The 23,406-nt window shown below is 49.5% G+C and overlaps 1 protein-coding gene and 1 long non-coding RNA gene across 4 annotated transcripts in view; one reads left to right on the top strand and one right to left on the bottom strand.

Annotated features, from left to right (window-relative positions):
• The window catches only part of EPHA10 (EPH receptor A10), a 40,273-nt gene extending 21,849 nt beyond the window's left edge, over nucleotides 1-18,424 (bottom strand). The window contains exons 1-5 of the mRNA XM_023258494.2: nucleotides 18,261-18,424; nucleotides 16,284-16,348; nucleotides 14,885-15,563; nucleotides 8,737-8,892; nucleotides 7,869-8,219 (exon numbers count right to left, since the gene is read on the bottom strand). Coding sequence (XP_023114262.2) covers nucleotides 7,869-8,219; nucleotides 8,737-8,892; nucleotides 14,885-15,563; nucleotides 16,284-16,348; nucleotides 18,261-18,366 — 1,357 coding nt within the window. The 5' untranslated portion in view covers nucleotides 18,367-18,424. The remainder of the gene's footprint in view (nucleotides 1-7,868; nucleotides 8,220-8,736; nucleotides 8,893-14,884; nucleotides 15,564-16,283; nucleotides 16,349-18,260) is intronic.
• Nucleotides 8,011-21,985, top strand: LOC109502240. Of its 3 annotated transcripts, XR_006584172.1 has the most exons (4): nucleotides 8,011-8,196; nucleotides 9,893-11,787; nucleotides 19,993-20,158; nucleotides 21,753-21,985. It is a non-coding gene; the product is annotated as an uncharacterized LOC109502240 (long non-coding RNA). The 3 variants fall into 3 exon arrangements; XR_002160716.3 differs by lacking the exon at nucleotides 8,011-8,196 and having other exon boundaries at nucleotides 8,888-11,787; XR_006584171.1 differs by lacking the exons at nucleotides 8,011-8,196; nucleotides 19,993-20,158 and having other exon boundaries at nucleotides 8,888-11,787.
• The last annotated feature ends 1,421 nt before the right edge of the window (nucleotides 21,986-23,406 follow it).

Here is a 23,406-nt window from a genome sequence, read left to right on the forward strand (position 1 = left end):
TCTGACTCCACTCTTAGGTACGCTGAGAAATCATTTTCAGCGAAACATCAGCTGGATTGAGATTTACTGTTACTTGCAGCTGAAAAGCCTTACAAACCAACCCAGAGGGCAGTTCACACATGGGGTTTTTTGGCAAACACTAGCCATCTCCTTGTTCAAGAACAAGGAAAGAGAAAATGCCAAAAACATCAGGCATATGAGAAAAACATTTCAGAATAAATGAATGGTAATATTATTTCTGAAGATTCAGGAGGCGCAGCTTCTTAAGAGGGATTTAGTGTGACAGAGAAACAAGAAAGGCGACTGTCTGGCATCCTCGAGAAGATGAAAGAAAACACAGCCTCCGCAAAATGGGAGCAGAAGACCATGAAGGAACAACAGGCAGAGAAGAAAAAGAAAAAAGATGAGGCGAGGTAAAAGCGGAGGAGGTAAGCGAGGAGGCCTGTGGGGAAACTACGTGTGCATTAGGAAAACTGAAATATTAAAAAAAAATTTTTTTTAATTTTTTTTCAACGTTTATTTATTTTGGGAGAGAGAGAGACAGAGCATGAACGGGGGAGGGGCAGAGAGAGAGGGAGACACAGAATCGGAAACAGGCTCCAGGCTCTGAGCCATCAGCCCAGAGCCCGACGCGGGGCTCGAACTCACGGACCGTGAGATCGTGACCTGGCTGAAGTCGGAGGCTCAACCGACTGCGCCACCCAGGCGCCCCTAAAAAAATTTTTTTTTTTTAATTTTTTTTTTCAACGTTTATTTATTTTTGGGACAGAGAGAGAGACAGAGCATGAACGGGGGAGGGGCAGAGAGAGAGGGAGACACAGAATCGGAAACAGGCTCCAGGCTCCGAGCCATCAGCCCAGAGCCGACGCGGGGCTCGAACTCACGGACCGCGAGATCGTGACCTGGCTGAAGTCGGACGCTTAACCGACTGCGCCACCCAGGCGCCCCCAAAAAAATTTTTTTTTAACATTTATTTATTTTTGAGACAGAGAGAGACAGAGCATGAACGGGGGAGGGGCAGAGAGAGAGGGAGACACAGAATCGGAAGCAGGCTCCAGGCTCCGAGCCATCAGCCCAGAGCCTGACGCGGGGCTCGAACTCACGGACTGCGAGATCATGACCCGAGCCGAAGTCAGACGCCCAACCGACTGAGCCACCCAGGCGCCCCAGAAAACTGAAATATTTAAAAGAAAATGCACTGCAGGGGCACCTGGGTGGCTCAGTGGGTTAAGCGTCTGACTTCGGCTCAGGTCATGATCTCACCGTTCACGGGTTCGAGCCCCCCGTGGGTCTCTTTACTGACAGCGCAGAGCCTGGAGCCTGCTTCCAATTCTGTGTCTCCCTCTCTCTCTGCCCCTACCCTGCTCACAGTCTGTCTCTCTCAAAAATAAATAAACATTAAAAAAAAAAAAAAAGAAAATGCACTGCAAATACAAGGAATTTTAACAAAATCACAAGCAGAATGGAAACACCAAGCAGACAATAAGAAGAAACAGAATTGAATAATGTGTTTCATTTATATATGGAAACAGCAAGAGAAAAACTACGGAACAAAAATACACAATGCTGTAGGGTAGCCAGGAAATAGTTAAAATGTTTACCATATCTTCGACAACAAAGAAAACTCAAGAACTACTTAAAAAAGAAAAAGCTGTGCAAACCTCTTTCTCTAAGCATGGAGCAGTAAAATCAGAAACAGAAGAAAAGCAAATCGTCCAGAAATGAAAACACGTTCTCTAAAATAAATCTAGGCAAAACTACAATACTAGAAGAAAGCACAGGTCTAAATCTCCATGACCTTGAACCAGGCAGTGGTTTCTTAGATATGAAACCACAGGCACAGGCAACCAAAGACTTCATCAAAATTTAAAACCTGGAGCTTCGGGGCGCCTGGGTGGCGCAGTCGGTTAAGCGTCCGACTTCAGCCAGGTCACCATCTCGCGGTCCGTGAGTTTGAGCCCCGAGTCGGGCTCTGGGCTGATGGCTCAGAGCCTGGAGCCTGTTTCCGATTCTGTGTCTCCCTCTCTCTCTGCCCCTCCCCCGTTCATGCTCTGTCTCTGTCCCAAAAATAAATAAACGTTGAAAAAAAAAATTAAAAAATAAATAAATAAATAAAACCTGGAGCTTCAAAAGGCACGGCTCAAAGCGAAAGGTGTCTGCCGGAGGCATGACGGGGAGCTGGGCAAAACAGGAGAAGGGGGTCAAAAGACACAAACTTCCAGTTATAAAATAAGGAAGTCCTGGGAGTGTAACGTACAGCATGGTGACTATCGTTACCGATACTATGCTGTATATCTGAAATTTGCTACGAGAGTAGGCCTCAAAATGTCTCATCACAAGAAAAAAAAAATGTGTCACCACGTGTGGTGATGGAAGTTTACTAGACTTGCTGTGGTGCTCATTTCACGATACATACAAATACGACTCATTACGTTGTACCAGAAACAGACGTTAGGTTATATGTCAATTATACCTTGATTTTCTTTTTCAAAAAGTGACCGACAACCCACAGAGTAGGAGAAAATATTTGTAAATCATATATTTGATGGGGGTCGTTATGTGTTGCACTGTGTCCCCCCCCACAAAGATATGTTGAGGTCCTAGCCCCCAGTAACTCTACAATGTGACTTCTTTTGGAAATAGGGTCTTCACAGTGAGATTCAAGTTAAAATGAGGTCGTTCAAGTTGGCCCTAATCCAATATGAGCGATGTCCTTATGGAAATTTGGACACAGAGACAGACACTCACAGAGGGGAGACAATATGAAGACACACAGGGAGAAGAGCCATGTGCCTGGAACAGGCATCTACAAGCCAAGGAAGACCAAGGACTGCCAGCAAACAGGAGGCTAGAAGCAAGGAAGGATCCTCTTCCGGAGCAGAGAGAGCATAGCCCTGCTGACCCGTTGATTTCTGACTTGTACCTTCCAGAAGTGTGAGACAAGAAATTTGTTTTAAGTCATCTAATTTTCAGTACTTTGTTACAAAAGTCCTAGAAAACGAATACAAAGGTCTAATACCCAGAATACATACATACATACATACATATATATATATGTATATATAATTTTTTTAAGTAGCTCATAACTCATTGGCAAAAAGAAAACCCAGCATATGAAGAGATGTTCAGCATCTCTAGTCATTAAAGAAATGCAAATCCAAACCACAGGGAGATACTGCTTCACATCCCCTAGGGTGGTTGTAATCAACAAAACCAGTAACAAGTGTTGGTGAGGATGTGGAGAGACTGGAACCCTTGCACACCGCTGGCGGGAAGGTAAAATGGCGCTGCTGCTTTGGAAAACAGTTTGGCAGATCCACAAAAAGTTAATTAGTTCCAGAAGAAGATAAAAAGCCAACCGTATGTCTCAGTTCTAGAGGATGGAAATCCCAGATCAAGATGCTTATAGATTTGTTTTTAACTATTTTTTAAAAAAATTTTAATGTTTATTTACTTTTGAGAGAGAGAGAGACAGAGTGTGAGCAGGGAAGGGGCAGAGAGAGGGAGACACATAATCTGAAGCACGCTTCAGGCTCTGAGCTGTCAGCACAGAGCCCGATGCTGGGCTCAAACCCACAAACTGTGAGATCATAACTTGAGCTGAAGTCGGACGCTTAACTGACTGAGCCACCCAGGCGCCCCAAGATGCTTACAGGTTTGTGTCCATAGTACTCTGGTAGGGTTTCTCCTCCTGACCTACAGACACCATTTCTTGCTGTGTCCTCTCCTGGACTTTCTTTTGTGTGCACAGAGCAGCTCTGGTGTCCTATGGGACCAGGGCCCCGTCCTTAACATCTCGTTAAACTTACTTCTTTAAAGGCCTTATCTCCAAACACAGTCACATTGGGAGTTGGGGCTTCAGCATTATGAATTTGGGGAAGACGCAATTCAGTCTATAACATCATATGACCTAGCGATTTCATTCCTACACAGACCCTCAAAAACAGTGAAAACATGTTTCTACAAAAACATGTACATGGATATGCATAGCAGCATTAGTCATGATAGCCAAAAAGCAGACACAGCCCCAAGTCCATAAACTGATGCATGGATAAACAAAACTGTGGTATACAATGGAATATTACTCAGCCATATAAAGGAATAATATACTGATACATGGACAAACCTTGAAAACATTATGCTAAACAGACAAAAAAGGCAGGCACAAAAATTCACATGTGGTATAATTCCATGTACCTGAAATGCCCAGAATAATCAAATCTATAGAGACAGAAAATAGATTAGTGGTTAGAGGGTGCTAGACAGGGCAGGAGGAATGGAGAGAGTAACTATTAATGGGTTTCTTTTTTTTTTTTTTTTAATTTTTTTTCAACGTTTATTTATTTTTGGGACAGAGAGAGACAGAGCATGAACGGGGGAGGGGCAGAGAGAGAGGGAGACACAGAATCGGAAACAGGCTCCAGGCTCCGAGCCATCAGCCCAGAGCCTGACGCGGGGCTCGAACTCACGGAAGGCGAGATCGTGACCTGGCTGAAGTCGGACGCTTAACCGACTGCGCCACCCAGGCGCCCCAATTAATGGGTTTCTTTTGGGGGTGATGAAAATGTGGGCTGCACAACCATGTGAATATATGAAAAAGCACCGAATTGTATACTTCAAAAGGTATGTGAAATTTTAGGGCATGTAAGTATCTCCAAAAAAAGTGACAATACTAATGAGATGTATGATGTATAAAAACAAACTGGATGTGACCAAAGTTATACTCAGAGGAAAATTCATAGGCTTAAAATATTAAAACTAAGCACTGAACTCATCTAAAAAAAGGCTTCAGGAAAGCAAGAGGGTGGTATTAATAAAGATAAAATCATGAAATAAATGACAAAAGTACAGAACACTGGAATTGATTAATTCAAGGACTGATTGTCATAACCAGTAAAATAAACTTCCAGCAAGGATAATTAATTAAAAAGAAATCACATGGGGCGCCTGGGTGGCGCAGTCGGTTAAGCGTCTGACTTCAGCCAGGTCACGATCTCGCGGTCTGGGAGTTCGAGCCCCGCGTCAGGCTCTGGGCTGATGGCTCGGAGCCTGGAGCCTGTTTCTGATTCTGTGTCTCCCTATCTCTCTGCCCCTCCCCCGTTCATGCTCTGTCTCTCTCTGTCCCAAAAATAAATAAACGTTGAAAAAAAAAAAAAAAAAGAAATCACAAGCACATAACATGAAGAAAGAAAAAGCACAGTTACACAGATACTGAGGAAAGTTTTAAAACGTATGTCTCTAGGCTACTGAATTAGAAAAATATCAAAATATTTGCTACGAAAACACAAATTAACAAAACTCATTCAAGAAGTATGGAAAAGATTGGGAATATCATTAAAATTTCCCCCAAAGAAAGTGCAGGCCCCCAAAAGCAGTTTTGCATGCCTTCAAAGAATGATAATTATGCTATTTAAATTGTTCCAGAGCAGAGAAAAAGAAGAGTTTTTTCCTGATGCCTTTTCCAAAGCCGGCAAAACTTGACAAATGCTAAAACTTGACAAAGAACACAATAAAAAAAGCACTAATCTCTCTTATAAATGTACACGGAAAAATATTAAAATATAAGCAAATTAATTCAGCAAAATATTAGAAGAATAATACACTCACATACAGTAGGGTATAATCTAGGAGTGCAAAAAGAGCTCACACTGAAAAATCCATGAGTAGAATTCATCATGCCAACAGCTCAAAGGAGAAAAAACATTTGGTCATCTTGAAAGATGCTGAAGAAGCATTTTATAAAATTAACATTCCTGATTTTTTTTTTTTAAGTTCAATAAAAAACGAAAGCATTCTGGGGCACCTAGGGGGCTCAGTGGGTTAAGCGTCCAACTGCGGCTCAGGTCACGATTTTGTGGTTCCTGAGTTCAGACCCCACATCAGGCTCTGCGCTGACAGCTCGGAACCTGGTGCCTGCTTCAGATTCTGTGTCTCCCTCTCTCTCTGCCCCTCCCCTACTCACACTCGGTTTTGGCCTCTCAAAAATAGATAAACATTAAAAAAAAAATTTTTTTAAGTGAAAACATTCTATGGCCAAGGGGCTAAAAGCATGGGGAGCTCTGGTGGTTGACAGACCTGAGTTCAAAGATGGGTGTCTACTTACTAGCTGGGTGACTTTGGACAATTCACTTGTCCTCTTAGGCCCCAGCTTCCTCATTTGAAAGATTAGGGGCGCCTGGCTGGTTCAGTCGGAAGAGCCAGTGACTCTTGATCTTGGGGTTGTGAGTTCGAGCCCCACATTGGGTGTAGAGATTACTTAAATATTTTAAAAACTGAAAGATGATTACCATTCCATTTAAACGAATGAATGTAGAAAATCATATTGCAAGATCCAGCACCAAACACAGAGCAGCATTCAATCAGTGGAAGCTTAGTATTTTTATTAATAAAAGGAAACAGTATCTCAACACGATTTTAAAATCCATCTATATCAAAATAGGATGTTAATATGAAACACCAGATAAAAATCTCATATCACATATATTATACAAAAGGGATTTTATAGTAGATAGTTCTAGATATGGATAGAGAGATAAGAAAAAAAAGTGGAAGGATACACTCCAAGATATTAATAGTTGTATATCTCTGGGTAATAGGATTATGGGTGCTTTTTTCTTTCTCAATATTGATTTTTTTACATGTAAATGCAATAGCAAATGTTGAGTCATAATCGAGATAGTAAAAAACAGAGCAAAACTGTTATTCCAAAAAACCAGACAAATTGGAAATCTCTCCCAAAAGGCAGAGAAAATGGATTAAGAGCTAAAAATGATAAAGCGAGTGACAAGATTTGAGAATCAGAAAATGGATGTACAACCTAAGGCTTAGAGAGATTCTTAAGAGAGATATTGGAAGCTATCAGAAATTCTAGTCAAAGCAATAACTGAAAAAAAGTTTTCCCCAGGAATACCAAAAAAATGTGTGCAGATCACAAGTTTTACTATGTACCAGCCAAACTCGATGGAAAGAGTTCAATATTGGTCAAGTTTTATTTTCACTAGTAGGTGAAAGAATCACACACACACACACACACACACACACACACACACACGCTACTTACACAAGAATAAAAATCACCCTGGCCTCAGATTTCTCTGCAATACAACTGCCAGAAGACGGGGAAGTCGAGTCACAAAGCAATCACATCTCAGGTATGAAAAGGCTCAGAAACCACACGCACTTTCTTGCAAAGGGTACTTGAAGGATTGCGCGAAGGTGCACCCCAGCTGGGTGAAAGACAAGTAAAAGTAATTTTCGAGAGTGGGGATGGTGTAGCCTAAAAGGAGTGGAGGTCGTCATTTACTCCTCTCTAGTCTAGACTCAGAAATGTGACCGCTCCGTGTTGACTAGTGACTTCTATCGTCCCTACGGTCTGACCCTAAGTGCTTCCTTGCTCTTCTCCGGGACCAGGAAACAGGGTGACCGATGCTGCAGGGATGGAGGCTGGGGGCGGGGGGGGGGGAACAACACGACAGAACCCCTCTTTCTGAGACAGTAAAGGAGGAGAGACGACTCTGCCCTTCCTGCTGAAATTTTTAAAAAGGGACAGCAAAAGGTGGCGGGGCTCTCCGCTCTTTCCCGCGGGAGATGAGAGGCAGGGCAGCCGCGAGCTGGGTGCGGTGCCAGGCTCTCTGCGAGGTCGGGAGCAGGGGCGCCCGCTGCCTCCCGCGGACTCCCGGAAACGCCCGCAACCGCTCTGGCCCGGCGGCACCGCGTCACCCGCGTCCTCAGTCCCTCCCCCGGGGCCCTCGGGCAGGGCTGGCCGTCTGCGGGGGGGTCCCCGCCGTCAGGGACGTCGGTGGGGGCCTCGCCTCCGGGGGAGACGCGGGGAGCCCGCTCTAAGCGGAGAGGGGCGCGGGCGGCCTTACCCCCGGGCCCGGTGGACACGGTGACCTGCGCGTAGGTGGCTCCCGCGGCGGCAGCCGGGCCCGACACGCCGTTGAGCGCCGCCACGCGCACGGTGTAGCGCGCCCCGGGCCGCAGGTGGAGCAGCGTGGCGGCGCGCTCCCGCAGCCCGGCCTGGCGCGGCACGAAGGCCACGCGCGGCCCGCACGGCTCGCACGCGCCCGCCGGGCCCTCGCGGCCGCAGCGCAGGCACAGCAGCGAGTACGTGACGTCCGAGCGGCCGCCCGAGTCGGCGGGCGGCAGCCAGCGCAGCCTCAGCGCCAGCGGCGAGCGGCTCAGGCTGTACTGCAGGTCCCGCGGCGCCGACGGCGGCCCTGGGGGGCGGGGCGAGCCGGGGCGGGGGGGGGGGGGGGAGGTTAGTGAGGGGGGGGCAGAAGGGGCGTGGAGGGGGGGGAGGGACTGGGGGGTAAGTGAGGCCATTGATGGGGGAGAGACGGAAGGGGGCGTGGGGGCCAGTGAGTGGGGGGAGGGCCAGGGAGGTGGGAGGAGGTTAGCGAGCGGGCGGACGAGGATGGGGGTGCGGGGCGCAGCGCTGAGTGTGAGGGGCGGGAGCCCCCCTCTGGCCGGGGCGCAGGGTGAGGTGAGTCCACTCCACGAGAAGCCGGCCTCATCCCTCCGTCCTCTGGACTCTTGCCCTGGTTTTTCCCACCCAAGGCCCGGGCCCTATCCCCACCCCCGGCTCCCCTCCCTCCACCCCGCCGTCCGGGTCGTGGCCCCCACGCCCTTCCCACGCTCACCAGTGCGGAGCCCCCTGCCCTCAGCAACCCCTCCCCCACGCCTTTATTGACTCCCCCCTCCCCCTCTGCGAACGCCTTCCGGAGGGGCACTCACGGGTGCAGGAGGCCGACGGCGGGTCGGTGGGCGAGCGCGCGTAGCTGTCCTGGCACACGCAGAACGTGGAGGCGTTTTCCAGGGCCCGGCTGTGCTCTGGGCACGGGGAGCAGAGCGGCCGGCGCGAGGACAACTTGTAAAACCCTGGGGGACAGGCTGCGGGGCGGAGCCACGTGAGGAGGGGTCTCCTCCACAGCGTGTCTCTCCCCCCACCTTCCTGCCTGCCCCATTGGGGTGACTTTAAGTCCCGGAACTGTGCCCGGAAGGGAGTCTCAGCTAGTCCAGTAACAGCCGCGTGGGATGGCAGCTCCCGACGTAACCCAGGGCTACCTAACCCTTAGCGAGCGCTTAATGTGTGCAGAACACTAGCGTTTTACCTTTAGTAATTCGTTTAATCCTCCCAACAGTCTGTGAGGTGCGTCCTTTATCGTCATCTTTTTAAATGACAGAACTAAGGCTCAGAGAGGTTCAGTAACTCGCCCAATGACCCACAGCTAGTAAATGGTGGGATTCCAGCCCAAGCAGACAGCTTTCGGAGCCCGCACCATGCTGCCCTAATTAATGCCCACTGGAAGAAAATAAGCCAAACTCTCCAGTCTTGATGTGAGCCCAGAAGAGAGGTGCCTCCAAGGGGTATTTCACAGCTACCCAAGGACAGACACCCACACACTTACAGTGACACACACACTCACTGTTGTCAGAGCCCATCCTCCCACCACTACCATCGGGGGTTCGTGGCATCACAAATCCTCAACTGATGCACTTGGTTCCAGTTTGAAAGTGGAGCCAGCCAGGTGTGGGGGCTGGGGGCGGAGGGTGAGAGTAGACTGAAGGAAGGTGAAGTTTCTCTACTTTTGGTCTGGACACCCTCCCCAGTTACTTACTTTGCTTCTGTCACTTCTCCGGGCTCACCCAGAATGCAGGTTGTTAAGAGCACAGGCTCTTTATATCCGAACAACCTGGGTTTGTGCCTGGGTTGTTTACCACTTACTTGCTGTTGGCCTTGGGCAAATTGGTTGACCTCTCTGAGCCTCGGGTAGAATACCCACCTCAAAAAGGTTGTTGGAGGATTAACTGAGGTGAAGTGTAAGCCGCTTAGCCCGGCACAGACAACACGTACACAACAGTGGTAATAATTACTGTTCCTCCGTCACAGGCCTGAAGTGGAAACGGCTGAACGCCCACTCGAAAAAATGTCTCACCAGCTGGGCCAGGTGGCAGGGAGGCAGTGGCTCCTGGCCCTCCTCTCAGCTTCTGGGTGGTTCTCACCTCCCTCCCTGCACCCACCAGGCCTTCTTGCTAGTTTAGCTGGTTCTGGAAGGCTGGCTGCTCTCCAACCCCAAGAAGACACACACAGTACAACAGAGGGGATGCAGACTAGCCCTCAGGAAGGATTTTCAGCCTGTCTGGGAGAAGAGGGGAGTAAGCTGCGGGTTTCTCGTTATCTGGAAGGCTTAGGCTTTGGAGGTTCCACCTTGCTGAGTCCTGGGCAACACGGCTTTGGGCAGGGCCTGTGAAGCTTCAGAGGCTTTGGAAATAATCTGTCTTCAGAGCAGAGCATGGCACTCACTAACATGGTGGGCTGGTGACCAACGCAACCCCCGCTGGGACTCGGATGGCCTGGGTTCCAGTGTTAGCTCTGCCCCTTTCTATGCCTCTCTGGCCTCAAGAAACCATCAGTCAAGTGGGGATGATAACCTTGGCCTGCCCACCTCTGTTGTGAAGTCAGAGTGGAGATCTGTCGGCAGGATCTCCCAGCAGTAGGGAAAAGTACCAGGGGCTCCCTTTCTCTGCGTGTTTGGGACATCCACTGTCCCAGAGATGTGTGTCCCAACGGAGACCGAGGTGGTTATCTCTACTTTGACAGACTCTGTTTAGAGGAGGTTTGTGTGGAGGCTCAGACTCATGAGAGCCTCTTGACTGCGGGCCCCTCCCTGTCTTCATCAAGGTCAGAGGCAAATGTCAGAGATCACCTAGTTCAACTCCCGCTGGCCCGGTGCTCCGGCACCTTTCCTAGAAGTAGCCACAGTCTCTGCTCAGAAATGGGGAGCCCACCTTCTTCTGAAGCTGCCTCTGCTGAGAAAGGGCTTCCTTATATTGAGTCCATATAAGCCTCCCTGTCTGTAACCCCCCTCTCCTGCCACCCCACCACAGGGTCTCTGTGTGCCGAAGGGAGCCTTAGAGAATATTTGCCTGGGTCCCCCTGCTCCAGGGCACTCCCACAGAGATCGGAAGACTCAGGTTGTACACCCTGATCTCCCCCACCCCCCAAAACCCTAGTGACCGGGAGAGGGTAAATAAAAGAGAGAAACAAAAGGGAGAGAGAACATCTTGGTTCTATCCCCTCCACATCGGTCTACCTTTAGAGAAGGCTCTGTACTCAGCTGTAGAAGGCACTGGAAGGCCTTCACTTTCTGAACACAAACCTGAGCATTTCACTTCCCTTCTTAAAACCCGCCAGCACCTCCCCAGTGCCAGCCACCCCACCCTTGCCACACTGAACTCTTCGTTTCACACCTCTGGCTCTTGTCCTGTAATGTCTCACAGCCCTTTTCCCTTGGCAAACTCCTATGTTTCTCCAGACCCCAGTTCAAAATAATAACTCCCTTAAAAAATAAAAATAAATGAAAAAATAAATAAGAAAGAGAAGAAACAGGAAAAAAAAAAACCACCTCGTTTATGAACCTCTCCCTGGCACCCTCCCCAGCTCCCTATTCCCCAAGGCAGAGATGATACCATTACAAGTGGCTTTTTGTCTGGTCTCAGCTTAAGTCAGAAGGAGGACTGAGTTCCTGAGCGTGCGCGCGCGCGCGCTTGTGTGTGTGTGTGTGTGTGTGTGTGTGTGTGTGATTGCCCAGAATGTGTATCCAAACCCCCTCCTCCAGACCCTGATCCATTCATTGGATGATTTTTTTTTTAGCATCTACTATGAGTCAGGTGCTCTGGAGCTAGGATCTAGAGACAGAGTGAATGAAACAGACCAGGATCCTACTGTCCACTGGTGCAGATGCCTTCCTCCCACGTCACAAGGAGAAGAGAGGCTGTCAGTTGGTAAGTCCCTCAATGGCCGGCCGTCAAACCGGCGAACCTCCCTCCACACCCATCTTTCTTCTCCCCGTTCCTTCTAGACCTAGAGGAAAGGATGAGCCACCTCCTGTTGGAGGCCTCCAGCCCCTCCTCCTTCACTCTGGGTCCTGCCCCCTTCTCCTCCTCCCAGACTATCTTCCATCACTCATATGGTTCCTACTTCTTACATTGCTCCTTCTCTACTGCTTCCTCCCGGTGACAGAACAGAGGAATGGAGCGGTAAAAGTGGTCCATTTGGGGTGCAGGCAGGAAGGGCACGATGTGCGGAGTATTAAAAAACAATGAAACTCACGAAAACATGGCCCGATCTTGATTAGCAACAAGTGTCAGCAATTCTAAGCCATGTCTGTAATAAAATACATCCCCCCTGGGGCAGACCACTCCCACCACCCCCTGCTTGGTGCCCCACTGGCTCCTTCCCTCAGCATATAAATAAACAAGGCTCCCATCTACAGTCAAAATCTCCTCTCAACCCAATGTCTTTCTCAAGATACCACTTCCCTCTCCTCCCCTTTCCAATCCAGCCTCCCAGAGACTTTGTGTGTGTTCCCTACTCTAGCTCCTCAACTTCCTTCATCCCCCAGCCTCCTGGCAGCCTGGTCTCTCTCTCTCTTTTACTCAACAGAAACTGCTTTGGCCAGGGCCACCGGGTGGACATTGTCCAAACCTCACCTTACCTGACTGCTCACCAACACTATAAGCCGTTCCCTCCTGGACCCCTCCGCCTCCCTTGGCTGCCAGAAATAACACTCTCCTAGATCTTCCCCAGCCTCTGATTCTCCCTCAAGGTCCTTTTTTATGGGCTTTGATTCTCCTACTCCCCCTTAAACCCCTAAATACCGCTGTTCTGTGAGGCTTCATCATTGGCCCTCTTGCTTCTTACCTCGCCTTGGTCTGTCCCAACCGTACCCACAGCTTCAAGTAGTATCTCTCTCTCTCTCAATCTCTCTCTCTATCTCTCTGTTGCTGAACTCCAGACTCACTTTCTAGCTACCTCCACTTGATGCATCCCAGACACCACAGATTCGGTGTCCATCGATGTCCTGTGATCTCTACCCCAGCAAATGATCCTCTGTCCATCCAATCGCCTAGAAGTAAATGAATCAAAAAGGACTCTTCTTTTCTCCTGTGTCACATGGTCACCAAGTGCTGTGGAGGCTGTCACATCCATCCTCATCTCTCAATGACCTCTGCTACCGTCTCACTTCAGACCATGCATTCTTTCTCCTGGACTGTTGTCCCATCTTTCTTATTTTCTACCCCTTAATCCTTCCTTCCTCAATTCTTTCTTTGTAATTACGGCTTGAGTGATCTTTTGAAAATACACATCTGAACATGTCAGACCCCTGCTTCAAAGCCTCCCCATTGGTCAACAGCATATAGTCTCAGCACTTTATCCTAAAGTTCAAGGCCCTTCATGATTTGTTCCTGCCCCTCTCCAGCCCCATCAGCCCTCACACCCCCAAATGCCCTCTGCCCCCAGCCCCAGTCATGCTACATTCCCTCCTGCCTCCATGCTTCTGCAGACAGTCTCTTAAGTCAGAATGCTTTTATTTGCCTGGAAGGAAGGCCTTCTGTCTCTCTCCACGCTTAGATTTGGGTTCTCCCTTCTCCAGGCTTCCTCAGTTCTCTGTTGATATGTGTCACACCCTATGGTAACCACTCCTTCACTCAATACATTTCCATTGGGCGCTTACCACATCCTGTTATGGATACTGGGGCTGCTAAAATGTGATACAACCATTGCCTGAAGTCAGTCACTAGTCCAGTGGTGGAAACACACACAAGTAGATCACTACATAGCATGGGGTAAGTGCAGAAATAGAGATTGCAGTCAACTGTACTTAATTTTTTTAAAGCAAGAAGTAGAGGTTGCAATGGGTGCTGGAGAACAGAAGTGGATCCTAACCCTACTTGGAGAGTTCAGGAAGGTTCGTGCCTCCAAGTCCCTTACTAATCCATCAGTTCCCACCAGGAAAGAGATGGTGCCATTCATCTAAATATATATAATAAACCCTCCCTACATGCGCTTGGCAAGTTCTCAACTCATATCGAATGGACAGTCGAACAAAGGAGTGACATTAAGTTGAGTCATTTCCTCCTCTGTCTTCCCACCTCTGTATTAATCCCTCCACTGGATCACATATCACCTTGTGATTTTTCGATTTTTATGTTTTCCATCTATAGAGCTTCTGAAGAGTTGAGACTATCTCTGACTCATTTCTGTGCACCCAGAAAAGGACGTGGCTTAGCAGAAGCCTCTCTTGATCTGTCTACACTAAGGGCGCACGCCCACACCCCATCTTTACCCTCAGTCCTCAGAGCCACAGATAGGGGAGAAAAGGAGAGGTCTGGCCCGGTGCCCACACAGACCTGAGAACCCAACAGAGCCCCCACATGAAGGGTCTCCCTCAGGGGGCACTTTGACTCACAGTTCGAAGAGTTGGGTGGGATCCTACTAGTCATCTAGCACAACCTCTCAGTCTTTCTCTCCAGCTCAAGAATCCCCTGCCAGACCCTGACTTGCATATTATCAGTGACAGGGAGCTCACTATCATGTAACCAATCCCCCTAGTCCATAGCTAGTAGAGTTGGGCTGCTGTATCATTTTTCTTTATGCATACGGGAGGCAGCATGGCGTAATAGAAAGAACCTGGCAGTTGGGCAAATCTGGTTCGAACCCTTGTTCCCCATTTACTAACTTTGCAAGCGAGGTGCTAATCTCTCTGAGCCTCCGTTTCCTCATCTGTGAAATAGGGATACTGGTGACTTACTTTGTTGCCAAGAATAAATGAGACATCCTTTGCGAGGTGCTTATCATAGTGCCTGAAATATAAGCCCCTAATGCCCCCTTATATGGAGTCAAATTCACCTCCTCGTAACTTCGTTCAGTGGTCCTGGCTGGACCCACTGGAAAGCTCCACAGAAGGTCAGGGCTCTGGGCTCCACAGCCCACAGCTGCTCCACTCCTCCTCCTGCCTCTTTGATCTACGGCACGCTCTCTGCCAATTGCCACCTGCGCGCTACGCCCCCACGCCACGCCCCCTCGTCCGCTGAATACCTTCACAGATGTCACCACGTTCCTGGAATCCCGCACTGCAGCTGCAGCGGCCCACGGGCACCAGCCATTCACCATCAGCGCCACAGTGCATGCGCGGGGGGCTGCCGGGCTCCCCTTCTGAGTGCGCCACGCACGTTCCCGTCACCTCCACCAGCGTGGAGAAGGCACTCTCAGCTGCGGTGGCTGGGAACGCCGCCAGGCCCCGCACCGTCGCGCGGCACTGCTTGTAGTAGACGCGCACAGAGACCAGCGCAACGCATGCGCCCACGTCCTGAAAGGCCAGGTGGAAACCCCGCCGGCTGAGCGGACCGATCTCGCGCACCTCTGTGTTCAGCTTCATCTTGCGCTCTCCCAGGTCGCCCTGCGTGAAGCTCTCATCTGCAGCGATTGTATCGATCTTGCGGGGCCGGCTGCCACCTGGGCGGGGACGCCCGCGGCCCAGGTCAGCCTCTGTTTCCAGGTAGTAGACGTTGAAAGTCTCCTTGCAGGTGCCCGCGGCGCCCGGGATGCTGCTGCAGTCGCGCAGTGTGAACTGCAGCTCCACGAAGATGCGCTGCCCGCGGCCACGGCTGATCCAGCCAGTTTGCAACCAGTTGTCCTGGTTGGGCTCCAGCACGTTGCACACCTGGTATGTGCGGATCGGACGGTCATGCTCGTCCACGCCGCTGATCTCCTCCCACTGGGGAGGAGAACAAAGATGTGGGAAGCTCAGAGCCAAGGCGCCCCCAGGAGGTGAAGCCCTGGTGGTGTCTAAAGCTGAAAAACCCCTTCCCCATCATCTCGCATTCCACACACACCCCATCCCCCTGAAATTATAAGATGCAGAGCTGGGAGAAACGTTGGAGACAAAGAGTCCAACCCTTAATTTTATAGGTGGGGAAACTGAGGCTCCAGAAAGAGTGATTTGACTGGATATGAACATTGAATTAACAGCAGAGCTGGGAATGGTGTCTGAAGTCTCCCGGCTCTCCACCAGGTGCCCACACGGGGACCAGGCTGCAGTCATACAGCCACATCTGCCCACCCCCACCAAGTTTCTAAGCCACTTTCAGGATTTTAAATCTTGCTCCTTCTGTCAATCCATCAATCAGCAACACTGCTTGGAGGACCTGCTATGCGCAAGACACTGTCCAGCATTGGCTCAGCTAGACGACACATTTCTGTTGCTAGACACAGTCGGTTTTCCCCTCACTATCTCTCTTTTTTTTTTTTTCTTTTCTTCTTAGACTGACTGAAGACTCAACGTTTTCTAATAGGCCACTCTGGCTTGAAGCCAGTGCCGCTGGAGATCACGTGCTCTGAGGAGCATTTTGATCTGCTGTAACCACAAAGAGCTAAAGGAATTGAGTCTCAGACCACCAGAAGATTCCTGGGAGAGGGAGAGAAAGGTTACACTTACCCCATTACTTGGCAGTGCAGTCCAGCCCAACTCAGCCTGGGAGGCTTTGGAATCCAGGAGGATGACTAGGGAGAGGAAGAACAGAGATGTCAGAAAGTCAAAAGGTCAGGAAGGTGGGAGGGACGCTTTTGTGAGTTCGTTGTAAACTTGCTGAGGGAGCAGAGACAAATTTTTCCCACCCCGTACCTTCCCATGAAGGCGTGGGGTGTGAGTAGCTTGAGTCCAGAAAGAGGTAGCCACAACAATTAGGCAAGGAGCCTGTAGCAGTTTCCTGTGGTTGCTGTAACAAATCATCACAAACTCTGTGGCTTCAAGTATCAATTACTTATTTATTCTCTTATAGCTCTGGAGGTCAGAAGTTGAAAATCAATTTCATTGGTCTAAAGTTGGGCTGTCAGCCGGACTCGTTCCATCTGTAGGTTCAGAGGGGAGAATCCATTTCCTTGAGTTTTTCAGCTTCTAGTGGCCACGTGGATTCCTTGGCTTGTGGCATCCTCCTCCATCTTCAAAGTGCTTCACTCCAGTCCTTCTGTGATCAAGTTGCCTTCTCTCACTGACTCCTTCTGCTTCCCTCTTGTAAGAACCCTTGTGACTACATTGGGGCCATCCAAATAATCCAGGATAATCTCCCCATCTCAGGATCCCTAACCACATCTGCAAAGTCTTTTGCATTTAGAATAAGATTGATTGGTTTTGGGGATGAATTAGGATGTGGACATATTTGGGGAGTCATTATTCAGCCTGCCAGAGTTCATGGAAGTACTCTCTCAACATTGGCTCTAAGAAAGGAGTGGTGGTGTCAGTGAGCCCCCCTTTCAGCCTTCTAGGCTCCCTAAATTATAACTGCATGTCATGAAGAGACAGAAAGTGAGCATATTAGAGGATTTCTGCATACATCCTGAATTCATTCATACTCAGGGGCTCATCTGAGGTCTGAAGCCACCAGGGATGGAAGAGACTAGAACCTTTTTAGTTTGACTCTTAGGGGCTCTGGGAAAAATGAGTGGACTCTGCCAGCAGCAGGAGAAATTAAAATTTCTTTTCTCCTGCTCTCCGTATCGGTCCCAAAGAAGCATTGGTCTGGATAGCACAGCAGCAGCTCAGAGACAGGAGCCCAGGCCATCTTGAAGTCTTGGAAGATTACAAATCTAGAGCTTAAGCAAGGGGGTGGGGCTCCAAGGTGAGGGTCTCTAAGAGGGTTGGCTCCAAAGGCATCAGCGACAGTAAGCAGGACCACCGACAGTTTCCTGATTTTGTTATAACTGACAGCACATCGGAATTGCATATTGGCGTCAGAGATCCAGCGCCCCAACCCCCCGGTCAGCGCTTTAGATTCCAGCTCCTCAGGATTCTACACCTGGATATGACGCCTCTGGATTCAGTTGAGTGTACGGCTCCCCCAAATCCAGAGGCAAGGCGCGAGCCCTGGTACCGCAGGCAGCTCCAAGCCCAACAGCGCGGACCGCTTCGGGTAGTCTGCGCTCCGAATTCAGCACTGCGGACAGCTCCCTCGCCAGCACGTCGGGCTACTCCCGGACCCAGCCATCCCTCCCCTACCAGCGCTCCACCTCCTGCCTCGCGGTTTGGGCTCCATCCCGTCGTCCCATACTTCGATCTCACCTCCACACCTCCCTGTCTCCTCTGCTCTCTTCATCTCCCTGCCCCCACACCTCCCACCTCCAATCGCTCAGCCTGTCCGTCTCACCGGCACCTGAACCGCCGCCTCTGGCTCTCACGATTCCTGGTCTCTTTCCTTCCCAGCCTTCCAGGTCTCCATCCAGCCCGATCTCCTTAGCTACCTTTGCTTAGCTACCTTTTTCTCTGCCTCTTTAGTTCTTTGCTTCCCGCTGCCCGCTTGCCTCAAACCCCAATACAGACTCCAGTCTCTCTATACGATTCCTTCCCTCAGACCCCCAGTTCTCCAGCCTCCTATCTTTTGGCATTCCAAGCTCCAAGAACAGCCACCAGTTTCCTCACCTTCCTCGGCGATCCCGGGCCTCCCTGGTCCCAAAAGCAACGCCAGACAGAGCGGCATTAGGCAGACGAACAGGCGCAACGGATGTGGGCCCGCACCGGTCTCCATGGTCCGCAGACCGAGCTGTCAGTGCGGCGGCGGCTCCAGCCGCGCCAGCCCCAGCACCGCTGAGCAGTGCCCCCAGACCCTAGCTCCTTCTGGGGGCGGGATCTCGCTGGTTACCGTCATCCATGGGGACCAATCACCAGGCACCGCCGCGGGAAGTCCACCAATCCCCGCCAGCAGAAGATGGAGGGGTGGAGTTTCATAGGCCAGGGGCGGAACGGCGAAATGGAGGGGGGAAGGAAGGGGTCCCGCCAATCTCCAAACGTGGGGGTGGGTAGCGCTGAACGCTGGTCTGGCTCCTGGGGAGGAGGATGAGCCGGCGACGAAGGTCCAGAGCGCAAAACCTTAGCCTCTCATTCCCGAGAAGTAGACAATGTGGGCGTGGCTTAAAGAGGGGCGAACCTCGGGGAGGCCGCGACACTTGCAGCCTCTGAGCTAGGCTGGAAGCTCCCTTGTTCCCAGGACTTTCAAGGGGTTTTGAAGCCTGATGTCCCGACCCCAAGCTCTAGGGAGCTCCTCTATCTACAAGCCCTTGGCTTCTTCCTGTGTCTGAGGCTCCTGGTGTCTTATGGCTCAATCCTGCCCTCTTCTCTCCCCGCCCTCCTCACACAACACACACACACACACACACACACACACACACACACACACACACCGGCAGGAGGAAGGGGCTAAGGTTGACCCTGGGAGCTACTCTAGAAAGGAGAGCAAAGTGGGAGACGGAGTCCCACCCTACCAGCAGCGCTTCCGAGGTTGGGAAACCATGTGGACGCCAGGATGGGGCGGTGGTAAATTTTGCATGAACGATCGGTTCCTCAGGTTCCTGCTCTTGCTGCCAGGACACAGGCAGCACTCTGCACAACTACCCTTTTCCCCAGTCTGCTCAGAGCCTGGAGTCCCCCCTCCCCCTTGATAATCCCTCTCCGCCCATCCCAGGGGACTGGGAAGGAGCTCAGCGGCAGGGACTCCCAGGGGTCTGCGAAAGAGGCGGAGCAATCCTCGCGGAGTTCAGCCAGCGCTGGGGAAGCTGCAAGGAAACGTGGAACACGACCTCTATCTAGTGAAGGTCATTTATGTGCAAGCTGAGGGTTTAAGGCGTTGGTGGTGGGAAGGGCTGGAGCCCTCCAGGACGAGGGAGGCGGCTATTGAGCGCCACCATCTGGACTGAACTTGAGCAGAGAAAGCTCCACCCACCCACCCTGTGGCTTTTCAAAGCTCTTTTCTTGGGGGACCCAACACCGCTCCTTTATGGTGGCTAAAGCAGCCTGAAGAACCCTTGAAAATTAATGAGTCGTGTATCCCCATGACCTGCCTGGCCTGAATGTACATTTTGTGTGTATGTATATGCTCCTTACCTTTCAACCAACACTCCCTGAGTGCCATGCTCTGTGCTGAAAATATCTGGGTGAATCTCTGTCTCTGCTACAATCCATACCTCCTTGGGGGTAATGGATAATGAATAATGAAAATTGCTGGCATCGTAGATAACTGGCCACTTACAAGCCTCTGAGCTAGCCTGGAAGCTCCCTTCCTGTGTCGTGTGTGTGTGTGTGTGTGTGTGTGTGTGTGTGTGTGTGCGCGCGCGCATGCGCATCTAGTATGTGTGTGTTTATGCACCCTTGCTCACAGACATACTTGCTGGACAGCAAGAAGGAGGAGTGGCTGGGAAGAGTTGGGATCCTTTGCCGGTAAAAAGAAAGGTCATCAGGAGGGGCTGAGGCTCAGACACCACAGGAAACCGAAGCCCGCTGAGAAAGCAGAAGGAGGTGTGGCATCCAGCTGTTCTTAGATGCAGGTAGGGTCTTTGAAATCAGATCTCCCTGAAGAAGCGCTCTTACACCCCTACCTCCTTCCATCTTCATTCTTCTCACGCTCAATTTTCCCCTCCCCCTCCACCCCCAGCGTTGGGAGTTGGTATTTTTAGAAGCTGCTTAGAGACCCAGGACTCCTTTCATTTCAGAATGAGTCCTCACTCCACTACCCCTCACCCTTCTCTTCAAAACCGGGTCCCATCCCTTATGCAGTCTCTAAGGCGCCAGTCACAGCTTCTTACCTGCGCTCCAGGGACTTCAGCCCAGAGGTTCTGGCCCTGTATGCTAACACAAAATGCAGATTCCTTAGGAGCCTGGAAGGATCATTCAGGAGCCAAGCATATGGAGGAAATTATCTGGGGAAAGCCATACAGGATGCCCCAACAAACCCCTGGCTGTCCGGAGTCTGGTTCTCATCCTCTCCCACCACATGCATCTGTAGCCTCCTTGGGGAAATTGCCAGATTGAGACCCTAGCAATGGGGGAAAGAAGAGGAAAAGAAGATTTGAAACAATCCTTCAGTCCTTTTCTTTCTTCCTCGGAACAATTAATTTATAATAAAACCAGGACGGAGATGCCTCAGTGTATAAGGATATATGCAAATCAGCAAGATCTTAAGAGTTCCTCCAAAGCGGACTCCACTCAACCAGGTGACTGCTGAATAGACACCTAAGTGAAGATATTCAAAAGGGCCTTAGAAGGAAACTAAGCTGTTTTACTGTGAACTTAAAGTGCTGGGGTCCAGTCAACCAAGGGCCAGGTTAGATTCTTCCCTGGAATAGCCAGTACAGGAGTGGGGTGGGGGGTGGGGTTCTGGCATAGTGCTGAACTGTGAGCCCACCTGCCAGCTTCAGCCTGTAGAAATTTTCTGTCCGTGGTGCTGAACCTACCAAAGTCTGGACCCTCGATTTTCTTTTTTAATTTTTTTTTCAACTTTTTTTTTTTATTTATTTTTGGGACAGAGAGAGACAGAGCATGAACGGGGGAGGGGCAGAGAGAGAGGGAGACACAGAATCGGAAACAGGCTCCAGGCTCTGAGCCATCAGCCCAGAGCCCGACGCGGGGCTCGAACTCACGGACCGCGAGATCGTGACCTGGCTGAAGTCGGACGCTTAACCGACTGCGCCACCCAGGCGCCCCTGGACCCTCCATTTTCAACTGGACCTGGGGCCCTTCTGCTGCCCTGCTCTAATCATCAGCCCAGGGCTCTCTGCCTTGTTCCTCCAGCCTATAACCCAGACCTAGCTAGTTGCACCTCCAGAAGGTAAGCAGCCTTACTTCATGGAGTAAGAGTGGAGGAAACTGGCACCCATCTGGAAACTCCTGTTTTCTCCTCTGCTCCTCCCCAACCCCATATGAGGTGGGATAGAAGGGATGCTTACTCTCTACTTCTACCTTACTCTCTGCAGCATGATGGGAAGAACACCTGTTGGAGCTGAGCAGCTTAATTCAACATCCAATTATTTATTAGAAGTGATCTTCCAGGAAGCCAATCCAACTTTACTGCAACTTCCATTTCCAAGTTACTGAAAGTTATACATCTAGGGGCTGAAAATTTGATCTCTTCCTTTTGCACAGATCCGGAAAGTACATTCATCCTGGCTAGACAGAGAAGGTCATCTCCTCCATGGAGAAGACTAAGATTGCTTCAGAGAATCAGGGCCAATCCCTCTCCTCAGAAAAGAGGACAAGGAAGGAGCAAAGAACAGTGGCAAGCCCTACTGCTCAAAGGGACATTTCCAATTTGTCTCTTCCCTCTTCCGGTCTATCCTACTCCCCAGCTTAAGAAAAATAAACATCCCCGAGGTGAATTATTTTCTAGGACAATAAATTCACAGGCAAAAATAAGATGGAAGTTATATACAAGTGTTTACATAGTATTTTTCTAAGATAAAGGAAATATAAAATATTGAATTCATTGACTTTGAAAATTAAGCAGCAAAAACCTTTCATTAATACAAATATTCAGACTTTATGATACTCTGCTTCCTCCTCTGTAAAATAAGAGTGAAAATACTTCAGTACATAGTACTTGGCACATAGTTCTGGTATGTTTTATTATTCAACTTCATGGTTAATTAAGGTGAAAAACAGAAAGAAAAAAGGAAAGGATAAAGAAAAGTTAGGCGGTAAGATAGGAAGAGAGAGAGATAAAATTAGAGAGACAGTCATAGAGGAAAAGACATAATGAGGGATAAAGAAGGAGACAGTTTGTTGAGATGAATGTGACTAGAAAGTATGAGAGCCTGAAAGAAATGTGCTTGAAGAGACAGGAGTGTCATCAGGGCTGGCTGGCTGACCAGCTGCCAAGTGCCCTCAGAGGTGACACTTACCTTGGTGAATTAATCATGGTCCAGGATCATAAACTTGACTTTAACAGCACTAAGAAAGAGCCTATGTGTTGGAGGGTTGGAAAGTAGATCGTACTAACTCAGCTCCAATATTGCTATCTGATTCAAAGAACCAATGAATTAATATACAATGAGAAATGGAACTGCCAAGGAAGCCAGAATTCTCACATTACCATGTCCAGCAAATTCTTCCTTTGTAGGAAAATGTGCATAGGAAGCCAATTTATGACGCAAAGGCTGCTTTGAGAGTGTAAGGGGAGGCAGTTGGATGGTTTAAATATTTGAGGGCATCAGGCTCTGGTACCTTGTGCCTCCAAATTCCCAATAGGGATAAACCTGCCACTGGCACCTCAGTGACTGTACGAAGGGCCAGGGCTTGGAATGGGATCTATCAACATATGCTTCTCTGACTGTTTTTAAAATCCTAATTTTATTTCTGAAGAGCTCATTTTGAGATTGAAGCAGACCTTTTAAATTTAAATGACCAAAGTAATATAAACTGATAAAAAATTTTGTAAGTAAAAAGTAAAGATATTCATTAGTACTACCCTCATATAGTCCCATTTCAAATTTTAAACATGTTAATAGATTGATATGTACCCTTCCTGATATTTTCTATGCATACACACACACACACACACACACACACACACACACACACACACACACACCCCTTTACAGAAAATATATCTGTTAGTGAGGTAAATATTGTTGACTACTCAATACCTTTTCTCTTTTATATTTTTCATTGCTAAGAAATCCCCAGTTTTGTTCAGATGTTCATCTACTACAGTCCTTTGCTCAGAGAAGATGACCTTCTCTCCAAGTTCAGGGATGAATAAAGATTGTTATTGGTTAATCATTGTCATCCCATTCCATGT

The sequence above is a fragment of the Felis catus genome, chromosome C1, assembly GCF_018350175.1.
Source record: "Felis catus isolate Fca126 chromosome C1, F.catus_Fca126_mat1.0, whole genome shotgun sequence".
Taxonomy (NCBI): domain Eukaryota; kingdom Metazoa; phylum Chordata; class Mammalia; order Carnivora; family Felidae; genus Felis; species Felis catus.